Raw genomic sequence first — 11,528 nt, 5'->3', positions numbered from 1 at the left:
TGGAGGATCAAATTCCACCATTGCAGTTCATGAGTAAATTAAATATTCTTGTTACTTGTGTAAAAGCATCTTACACAAGTGATTAACCAATCGAATCTTCTCCACTTTAATCTGCCATGAATAAATGTGCTCCTGCAATCTGAAATGTATTATATATAGATGACGTGTGATAAGAATCTAATGAAGATTACTGGTGGCTGGTTATAATCTGGGGAACTCACATACAGCACATATAGATATTCTATAGTTTGCTTGGATGTGTTGATCATTAAGAAAGAAAGGATAAATCCATGGACATCTTGCTAATATGTATATGTTTGGTACATATGTACAACACATTGCTATACTTTCTCTAACATATTTCATTAAATTTTGAGAAACAGTAAAAAGCACGGACATGAAAATGCAAACCAACTACAAGCTCGCATAAGTTTCCAACATAATTCTCTAATCTTTACTCATGAAGCTACATATGAGAAAAACCTATTGCAGAGAGATCACAAAAATAACAGTCCATTACTGGAAGCCATTTTGAGCAAAGGTATCCACAAAGTAATAAACCTCAGGATGAACATCAATGTCTCTTTTTTCCACAAGATACAAAATAGACTTAAATGATATCTTCACATTAATGCAAGTCATAACAAGGGACAAAAGCTCATGCTGAAATTGCCAATTAATAAGCTAGCAATCATTTTTGTCCTACATAGTTCGCTCTTGACCAAAACAATACATAAATGCAAACATTCATACCTAAAATAGTCTGTGCAAATAATATGAACACTTAAATAAGTCCATGTATACATGTACATGCGCACATATGTTACAAATATTATACATCTCACTGAACATATGCATGAATCTATGCATGTGCATATGCATTTACATAAACTATTAATACATGCATATCAATGAATATACATCATATGCATGAATATATACACACATATAAGTATCTATGTATGAACAATGTAAGTATGTATATATATTTATATGTATACACTGTATCATATACACATTTTTTTTTAAGAAATTTGAATTAATGGAGGCTCTAAATTTCTGAAAGTGCATTTTAATAACATATTTTAAGTCAGGCATAATTCCACAAGATTAACTAAATATGAGAATTACTTCTTCAAAATGCATCAAATGAATTGCTTTTTTAAAATTCTGTCGAGCATGAACCAAGTCACCATGAAGTAAACCATTCAGGGAAAAAAAGCACAACTTGCAATCCTACAATAAATATAATTTCACTATTCAGTAAAAAAAGTTATTCAGTCTCGAAGTAATAATAAATGCAGTCATGGTACCAACTAGTACGATCACAGTATAGAACAAAATAGCTGCGACAAACTTAATGTTTCTGCAACACTGGATGTTTCAAATTGTTTATCTCCAATCATCAGCTCATGTTAACAACATAAAGTTCTGTAATAATACATGGCCCAAAAAAAAAAGATATAGTAGGAAATATGAATAATAATTACTAACTACTGAATTTAAAAAGCATTAATTTTCCTAACTTTTTCCCAGATAAAAACCTTATGTGGAAACAACAAGTGCAACATATAAGCATATCTAGCTATTAGTATGTCATGACACTTGATTAAACTAGTTATTAAACATAAAAGGGCTCCTCAAGAAGTCAAAAATTATCTCATGTCATAAAACAATAAACTTCGAATGCAAATAAGCCACCGAAGAAAAAAAATTATGAGTTCACCTCAGAATACATAAAAATATGTTCTGAAAATTATTGCAGTAAACTTCTTCTTTATGGTGTTGTAATCATCCTTCTCACTACCTCCAATCGAGTCAATTCCTCCTCATAGATAAAATAATTGTGAAAGTCATGTAAATATAGGGTATTTCATATATTTATTGTTTTTCATTGTTTCAAACCAAGACATCAGAAAGTAAACAATTAAAAGTACATAAAAGTATATAACATCAAAATTTACCATTTTCTGCTATTTTAAAAAACAAACATAATATAACACTTCCTAACATTACGGACTTCAAACCGAATTCTCCACAGTAGGATAAAGGACTCTACAGTCTCCACCACTGGACAGGCATGGATATCTTCACTCAAATAAGTACCTTCTGAAAGGTCAATCAGAACATCATAATAAAAAAAAAAATCATAATAGGTCCATCATCTCATTTTTACCAGTATGATAGTAACAAAATGAATAATATTATAATATTCTAATCTCAAAAGGGCTAAAGCTTCATAAAAATTGGTCAGGTATTTTTTTCTGAGAAAAAAAAAACAGTCCTGGTTCCCCGATCAAGCATCATACCTTTAGCTTTTCCCAAAATTCTACCTCTTCTAGTGAGGTAAGATCTTTGCCGTCTTGTTTGGCCCTTAATAAATTACCAGCACAGACTACACAATGACTCCTTAAAGGCTGCATGCTCAGAATTAGAAAGAGCCTACACAATTACTCCTTAAAGGTTGCATGCTTAGAACAAGAAAGAATTACTAAAGAATACATTCTCGTTTAACCTTCTTTCCTACCACCAACCTCTCATGGCCTAAACAAGAGAGACTTCACCACAAGTAATGCTCAACTAAGAAAATTATGGTGGTAGAAATTATAATTCCAAGCTTAGATTAAAACAACCATATAGCATACAGACACTAAACAAGCAAATAATGGCATCTCAGTATTCTCAAAAGGAAAGAAAATGGCAAGTTAGGTAACAGCAGACACAGTAAACAGTAAATGCCCAGAGAGAAAATGAGAAATCTACCAACATATGAAGTAGGAACAGAAGATCACTCCAACAAGTTTCTTTTGTTTTTCTACTCATTTATGCCCATTGCAATCAGAAAATTTAAGAAAATACATAAGGATGAGGAGTCTCTCGAAATCGATCAAATCATAAATAGGAAAGTCCTTGGTGTTGGAATAGAATATCAAGACAACCGATCGAATCATAAATAGGAAAGTCCTTGATGTTGGAATAGAATATCAAGATAACCATTTTTTCCAACACACATTGATCCCTAATGCAGACAGAAAAGTAAAGGAACAGAGTAAGGGCAATAGACTAAAAGAAAAATGATCTAATCATGAAAAGGGAGGTCTATTCCTTGCTGTGACCAGCTATCTCCGCAGAGAAAAAATTTAGTAGGTGGCTTATCGTTTACAACACATATTGATGTCTCTAATATCAAATGTTGCTCATCTCCATTACAAAGGAGGCACTAACCTAGTTTGAGCTGCTCCGATCCCCTTAAAACATATTTTTGCCATAGTTGGTGTGATTCTCGAGGACGAAGCTCGATCAAGGCTTATACAAAAGAAGAGGAGAAGGAGCGTGTTGAGGAAGGAGGAGAAGGAGGAGAACAAGCGAGACGGAGGGAGAGAATGGAGTAGGAGAAACTACCTCGGGCGGAGCGCGCGTTGGGGTCGGTCGGTCGACGCCGTAGAGGAGGTAGGCCTTCTGGAACGTGGCCGTTGGCGTCAAGAAAGTCCGATTCGTGGCTTTCAGCCGCCGGAGAGGAGGGAGATGGGGGCAGCGCCGGAGACGAAGGCAAGGGCAGCGCCGGAGACGAAGGCAAGGGCAGCGCCGGAGACGAAGGCAAGGAGTATCGGGAGTAGCTAGGGCAAGAATGCGGGCTTGGGGTCGGGCGCTGCGTTTTAAGGGGGCCTTGGCGACGCTTATAAGCGTCGTTTTAGCCTCAAGTCTACGACGACGCGTTTAAGCGTCGTCCAATGCTTCAAATTTCCCACACTCACCAACAGCGTCGGGAAAGGTTGGCGCGGGAGCAGGAAATGCCGACGCTTTCCCTTAGCGTCGGCATTTAAGCGTCGGCTTTTCACACTTTTACTGTAGTGGTTGCATCCTCCACAAGTTCAACATGCGCTTGGGCAGCCTTATTTGTTGCAAAGGAAAAAGATTCATAAATAAGAATGTAGGAACCAATACTTAGTCTCCAAAAGCTTCAAACATAGAACATCATCAATGCTAAATTAACAGGTGAGACAATGAACAACCATAGAATTAAACATGCAAACCGCGGAAGAATGAGTTTGCCATGGTTTTCTATATTTTTGAAGAACCTGAAATCTGATGTCTTTGTGTGCATTTCAACCAAGTATTTTTTTCGGTGTTTCCAAGTTGAATCCATTTCGCAGAAGTTCTAACATAGAGGGCTCATTTGGTTCGCGGGAAGCATTTTTCTTCCTAAGAATATGATTCCTGGGAAACAAATTCTTAGGAAGAGGGTGCCTAGGAAAATACTTTTGGCATGTTTGGTTGACCATGGAAAAGTGACAAATTTCCAAAGTGTTTATGTTTGGTTGGCCATCCACTTTTCTAGAAAAGTTATGTATAATTTCTATTATGCCCTTAATAAAAATTAGGTTTTTAATGCCTCTTTAATGCTTCTTTAATGCTGAAGGGACTTTTTGGAAAAAAGTAAAAATGGAGTGATTCCTGCCTCATGGAAAAGTAACTTTTCCATGAGAAACTTTCCCATGAAATGTGGGAATCATATTCCCATGGGAATATAACTTTTCCTTCTCTCTCCTTTAAAAATTCCAACCAAACAAAACGCATCTCATTACTTTTCCGTTGACCACACTTTTTTCCTTCTTTTCCCGCGAACCAAACGAGCCCGAAAAGTTTAGGTTGAGTGAGAAATGTGTATACCAGTCGGCAATGCAATCAGCTACACCTTAAAGGTCAAACCTGATAGCAGGCCCACCCTGCTGTTTCAGACTCATTAACCTTAGAGCTCGGTTGACCCCATAGCTCTATAGATTGATGCCTGGTTATTTTAGATAAATTTGCCTTTTCTTTTCGGATTACTATTTATTTATTCACTTCTCCAGTTAGATATCTTTTTTAATACTTTTGTCTTTTGGGGTTTTCAGGTCATATGTGAAAGCTCAATTTGCTAACTTGTACCCAGAGCACTTAGAAGTTGATTGATTGATTTCTTGATCCATATCTTGGATAATTTAATGTTGATCAATAAAACTCATCCAATCAATCTCTATTGTGAACACTATGAACGGAATATTTCATGTTCTTGCTGCCTTATTTCAATTGCTTTTGGAGGGAAAAAAAGAAAACGAAAAGCTTGCTAATTTGCTTTCATCCTTGGTTGAGATGTGGAATAAATCAAGGTTGCACACGAAGTCAAGCAGTAATCCTGCAATCATGTCTCCTCGTTGCATTGAGTAAAGAAGAAAAATCCGCTGCATGAAGCGATTACTGAAAGAAATGCAGAGGTATAATTTATAATTATGAAAACAAAAACTCACGTATATGGATTTTTCATTATAACCAACAGATAAGGATTTACCATACTAGAAATTTTGTACAAAATGGTATTCCGCACCCATGTCATGCACCTTTTCCGGCCTAGTATCTCGATGTCCATGCTTAAGAGTTTCCTCTGCTTGTCCACGTCCATTAAAGGCATCATCAGCCTGGATTCTTGTTAGCTATCTGAGGAGACTATCAATGGAGATAGATGCATCAATTTCATAACACCAATTATGATTTACTCCTGACACTTACCACATTAGACAACTGGTCTCTTGTGAAGTCCATAGATTTCGGCATTGATTGGAGAGTATCCTTTGCTAACTGGAGTTTAATCTCTGTTTCTCCTGACAAAGATTGAGCATTGCCTTGAAGCTGCACAAGAGCCCACTCTCAGCAGGTCAGCACAAGCCAGCCTTCTTTTACTTCCAACATTGAAATTTCTAGGTTTTTTCCCCTTTTTTTTCCCTTTTTTCCTTTTTTCCTTAACATCATTGTGGTTCATAGAACAAGCCTCAGCTAATGATAAATGATGCTGTCTTCTTTAAGCATTCATAGATAACAGAGTTAAGCATATAATAGAAGCACACTATAACATGCTTTTCTATACATGTAAGTTATTTTTCCGTGCATACTATTTGTCCATAAAATGAAGGAAATGTTTGACCTACTTAGGAGATGAGCCAGTCATTTTCCCATCGACCGGTAAAATAATTTCTTTATTTTATTCCTAAAATATCCCTAACTCTATAATAATACAATAATATAATATAATATAATATAATAATATCAATATAATATAATATAGTTATTACATATAATAATGTTATATAATAAAGGGTATAATGAAAATATAAAAAAGATCTTAGCAACTTATGTAGAAAAATAATAATGTAAAAAAAAACATGGATAACAGATTTTAGAGCTACTTTCCAATGATAAGAGCACTTGCAATAGGTTTGAGTCTAAATTAACAACAGCAAGCCCTTATGAAAACCCACTATAAGAGAATATATCAAATAGCATGCAGCTGTCTTAAAGTACTTTTAGGGATGCAACTTGCATTAACTATCACGAGTAAGAAAAGTGGAAACAAATCTAATCCAACCAAGCAAACTCTAAAAATAGTCCTGCCAAAGAAATAGACCAATCAAGACTAGCTCAACTTGGATCATTTCATTGGGTTTAAGTTAGCTAGGTCAGACCAAACTGATCCAAGTTGTGTTTTAGTGCTCCACATAACGGATGCACGCTAAAATGAAGTTTGGATTAAGCCAACTGGATTATTGACTAGCTTCTAAATTGGGCTTGTCTAGAAGCCTCATTCTATAAATTCAATCTGAATTTTGAACTGGCTTCATCAAAGATCTAGTGGTTTTTTACCAAAAAAATATGGTCGTTATATATCTAAGAAGCCAACGAGCGAGTGCATAGAAATTTCTATGCAAAGCCCGGATCTGCCGTCCACTTTTCATCTTAAAAAGCATGTAATCCATCAACTAACCTCATATGAAGGCATCAATTTATCCAATTGTAACGCAATCGAGATCCCTACCCGCATACGATCTTCTATACGCGCGCGTCCGTAATTTAGGTTCGCCGTATCGCGGGATCCCCACGAAAGCTGAAGCTCGTTCTCAGCTCTTCCCCTTCTTATCGCGCAGAGGAGAGGGGGGAGAGAGAAAGCGCGAGCGAGCTCAGCAATGGCGGCGAAATCTATCATCTCCGTCGCCGTTTGCTTCCTCCTACTGATCTCATTCTCTCTCTTCATCTCCACGGATGATCTCACCTCCCGTCGCTTCTCCTTCTCCCTCCCCCTCCCCTCCTCCTCCAACTCCTCCCTCCGCTGCGCTCCCGCTACCTCCGCCGCCGCCTCCAGGCCGCCGCCCCTCAAGGTATTCATGTACGACCTCCCCCTCCGCTTCAACTTTGGCATGTTCGGCCACCGCCGGGATTCCGATCCCGATCGCGGTCTCAGCCCTGATCGGGCATCCCCGGCGGCGGAGGGGGGAGGTCGCGAGCTGCCTCCGTGGCCGCACGATTCCGGAGTCGGGAAGCAGCACAGCGTGGAATACTGGATGATGGCGTCGCTGATGAGTGGAGGAAATTCGGAGGAAGCGGGGGCGGTTAGGACTTTTGATGCGGAGGAGGCGGAGGCCTTCTTCGTGCCCTTCTTCTCGTCCCTTAGTTTTAATACCCACGGGCACAATATGACTGATCCGGATACCGAGATCGATCGGCAACTGCAGGTAATGCTATTGGGTTGCCTTCTTTGTTCTTCCCATTATTAAAAATCCTCCTTTTACTTAGTTTGGCTGTTTGTTCAGTAATATGAGGAATATACGTCGACTTTGTCACCGGGAATCAACACAATTGATGTACAAAAACTAATGCTATCTTAAGTTAGTTCAGTCTCGATTAAAATTTCAGTTGACTAAATTATAAAACTTATAGGGTGCTTTTGCTCTTAATTTTGGAAAGTTTCCATGCAAGATTCTTATTGTTATTAAGAACATCTAGCAGATAGAGCTCCTAGATACATTCCGCTAAAGATGGACAGTGCAGCATGGATTTTCTCCTCGCTTTCTTTAAAAAGAAATGCATATGTTCTGCGATGCAAGGAGATCTCCTATTGCCTTGTCTTGGGTAATGCATGCACATTAGTTTGAGAATGAGTTTAATGGGGAAAGTGTAGAACTTCAGCAAAGATTAATAAGGTTTGGGAAATAGCTAGGTATATGTTGTGAATAATGGACAAAACTCGATGGGTTCTTTTTGGCACAGCAAATCTTGGTAAAGTTGTGATGTCCATTACCCATCTCCTTTATAGGCACCCTCTGCTGTACTGGATTAATTTGCTAGTGAATTCTTGTGGAGTGATTTAAAGATATACATTTTTTTCTTTTTATAGAAGGTATACATTTGTTGGATGAGTTTATCCTAAGAAGTAAGATTTGAGGGTTAAGATGAACTTCAATTGAGCTCTTTTGGGCAAGTAGGCATGGACATAGTGTAGAAGGCAGATTGCGGAAGATGGTTACTAGAAAGAAGTGTCATAAAGGGAAAGATGAACATGACCAGGTAATCATCATTTTTGACGGTAATCGTCATTTTTGAGCTGCATTCTTTGGATTTTTTTTTAAGACACCTTACCATGAGTTACTAGCCTAAGAGTGTGAACCGTGTGGTGGTGGAGTTGGAGTTCTATTTTAGCATGATTTTTTTTCCAAATGTTGGACTACTTTGGGACATTACACCTCTTTCATTTGTCAAGATTTGTCTGAGAAATGATTCTATAATTTAGATCCCTTCTTAGATTAGGTGATGTACTTATCTCCTGTATGTGCGCATGCATGCTTATGTTAGTTGAGAAGTCAGGTTTAATGGCTGCGATCTAGAACACTAGGTTTCCAATTTTTTTCCATTTTAATTTGCTGGAATTAGGCATGTGCTATGCATGCTTGTGAGGAAAGAAAAGAGGATTGTGCTCTACCACTATGATAGGAAAGAGGAGTTCGAGGGACACTTCGGAAAGGATGAAAAAATCCAAATTCTAGGGATTCTATTTTCTCCAGCTCGAGCTTCAGGTTCAAGAAAACCTCCATGGAATGAAGAACAGAAAATAGATTTTTACCCTATTCTCCTTTCACCATGGAACTTTGAAAAGAAAAAAAGGAAGAAAATGTGAGGCTTTAGGCTTGGAGGCTGGGGCATGAGGCTGGCATCATGCCTTTCCTATTATATATAAGTTTAGAAGATCCTTACAGTGGACCTTTCTAGATTATGAAGACATAATATGTAATGTTCCATGTGTCTTTTTAAAGATGACACAGTCAATCACCATTTGTTGTTTTTTGTTGCTGGTAGGCCCATGTAGAAGCATTTTAAGGTTTGCTTGTTTGTCTTGTACTTTGGGTGAGAAATGCTTCATTTTGGATGTTTTAACATTAGCCTTGCCATAGTCAATCCTAAAGATCATAGAGTCTGGAAGATCTTGATACAGGTACAAAGATGGGAAAGTGGAAAAAGAATGTGATATAAGAATCCTTTCAAATGGTTTTATTGCCTTGTTAAATGTGAGGTTGTCAGTGGTGCTCCCTTGGGTGGTTTGTTCATGTTCTTATCTTTTGATGTTCCTTTTTCTCCTTCCAGATGTCATAATCTTCTCTCTTTTTTTTTTTTTTTTTTTTGATTTTTATGTCGTGGATTCATTTTCTACTTCTTGAAAGATTTTCTTTTGCTGCATCCAAACTATGTTTCCTTTCGTTAGTATTGGTGATAGAATTGTAAAAAGGAAATCACCTGCATCCAAAATATCTTTCATATTTTAGATAGTCTCTATCTGATTATAAATATTCTCAGTAATTATTTTAAAAAATCTTCTTCTCCTTTTCTTTATGAATTTCTTGTGGCAGATTGATCTCCTGGACTTTCTGAAGAAATCCAAATATTGGCGACAATCTGCAGGCCGTGACCATGTAATTCCAATGCACCATCCAAATGCTTTCAGATTTCTCAGGGATCAGGTGAATGCCTCGATTCTTGTCGTTGCAGATTTTGGGCGATATCCCAGATATTTGTCTTCCCTGAGCAAAGATATTGTAGCTCCCTATGTGCATGTTGTGGATTCCTTTCTGAATGATGATCCTTCTGACCCATTTGAATCCCGCCCTACACTTCTCTTCTTTCGAGGACGAACAGTCAGGAAAGATGTATGTAAGTTGCGTCTTGTATAATCAGACTGCATTCATTTGAGCTATTGTTTTCTTGCCTCCTCAAGGTGGATATCTGGCAAGTGATTTTGTGGCCTGGCTATTGATGCAGGAAGGAAAGGTCCGTCTGAAACTGGCGAAGATTTTAAAAGACTATGATGATGTGCGTTTTGAGAATAGCTTTGCCACTGGAGAAGGCATAAAAGCAGTAAGTTGCGGATTGCACTTCTATGCTGCTATTACAATTAGTATAATGGCAACTTGCAGCAGTTGTTATGCTATCAATCTTTTTTATTTGTGCAACTCTGTTATAAAATGCATATACTTGAATTGTCATAGTTGAACTCAAGTAGGAATATTGAGATATAGTTTTCTGATTATTATAATTTCTGCTTATTCTAACTGTAGCAATTTTCTTAAGTAGTCTAACCAGAGTATTATAATTACTTTCTATCTTTACATAACTGCATGTCACTTTTATTTGTATCCATATGTGACTTACAGTTTCCTTTTTCCCCAGTCCTCGGAAGGCATGCGGTCATCCAAGTTCTGTTTGCACCCTGCTGGGGATACTCCCTCGTCATGTCGTCTCTTTGATGCAATTGTCAGCCACTGTGTCCCTGTAATTGTGAGTGACAAAATTGAACTCCCCTTTGAGGACGAGATCGATTATAGTGAATTCTCGCTATTCTTCTCTGTTAAAGAAGCTGTTCGACCTGATTACATGGTCAATCAACTCAGACAGTTCCCAAAAGAAAGATGGACTCAGATGTGGAGAAGACTGAAGAGCATTGCTCACCACTATGAGTTCCAACATCCTGCCAAAAGGGATGATGCTGTGAACATGATATGGCGGCAGGTGCGGCATAAGCTTCCCGCAGCCAATCTTGCAGTACACCGGAGCAGAAGGCTCAAGATCCCAGATTGGTGGAGTTGAAGGTGATGACTGTATGTATATTAGGTTACATACATGTCATCTTTTAGTGGACTAAAGTTTATACGTGACATTGTTCGTTGGTCATTCATGCAAGTGGGTCCTTGTGGATGGGAATCTATTCTGATCAAATGCACCATGAGCTGCAGTGTGACCATCGAGCAGGTTGTTGGTTACCGGCAGGTGACCTTGATTGTTAGTTGTATACTCATGTTTCCTCCATCGATGTAACTTTTATACTGATTCTTTTCCCATGTATCAAGAATCTGAGACTACTTAATAAAAGTGAAGGACATTTTGACTGTTTATCTATGTATCTAATACATCTGATGGAGTACGGGCACTTTGAGGAGAGGGGAAATCTACTGCAAGACTGGGGAACATAAATATAGACTGCCCAAGTCTCTCTATTTTCTGAAGCAGCTAGAAAAATCATACCTTGTGAGTGTTGGTTTAGCCCTATTTTTTGTGGATTTAATTAAGTTTGGTCTTGTGTTGTAGGATTCACCTTGTTGGAGAAGCTGAAGGCCAGATGCGAGTGTCTTTGAACCCACCAGGCTGGAAGATCTTGCAAGTATAACAGCAGGCTC

The 11,528-nt window shown here is 38.1% G+C and overlaps 1 protein-coding gene across 1 annotated transcript; it reads left to right on the top strand.

The window, feature by feature from the left end:
- Positions 1–6,900: 6,900 nt before the first annotated feature.
- Positions 6,901–11,246, top strand: LOC103696790 (probable arabinosyltransferase ARAD1). Its single transcript, XM_008778506.4, has 4 exons — positions 6,901–7,541; positions 9,708–10,004; positions 10,117–10,212; positions 10,525–11,246. The coding sequence occupies exons 1-4, from the start codon at positions 6,996–6,998 to the stop codon at positions 10,939–10,941; spliced, it is 1,356 nt and encodes a 451-aa protein (XP_008776728.1). The 5' UTR covers positions 6,901–6,995; the 3' UTR covers positions 10,942–11,246.
- Positions 11,247–11,528: the final 282 nt, after the last annotated feature.

The sequence above is a fragment of the Phoenix dactylifera genome, unplaced genomic scaffold (assembly GCF_009389715.1).
Source record: "Phoenix dactylifera cultivar Barhee BC4 unplaced genomic scaffold, palm_55x_up_171113_PBpolish2nd_filt_p 000345F, whole genome shotgun sequence".
Classification (NCBI taxonomy): Eukaryota; Viridiplantae; Streptophyta; class Magnoliopsida; order Arecales; family Arecaceae; genus Phoenix; species Phoenix dactylifera.
The sequence above is the reverse complement of the archived record's forward strand: the minus strand, read 5'-3'. Positions and strand labels throughout refer to the sequence as shown.

Excerpts from the sequence above, each read along its gene's own strand:
- LOC103696790 (XM_008778506.4), top strand. The coding sequence starts at position 6,996 with ATGGCGGCGAAATCTATCATCTCCGTCGCCGTTTGCTTCCTCCTACTG. Across the intron at positions 7,542-9,707 it reads AGATCGATCGGCAACTGCAG|ATTGATCTCCTGGACTTTCT; the intron begins GTAATGCTATTG and ends TTCTTGTGGCAG. Across the intron at positions 10,213-10,524 it reads CTGGAGAAGGCATAAAAGCA|TCCTCGGAAGGCATGCGGTC; the intron begins GTAAGTTGCGGA and ends CTTTTTCCCCAG.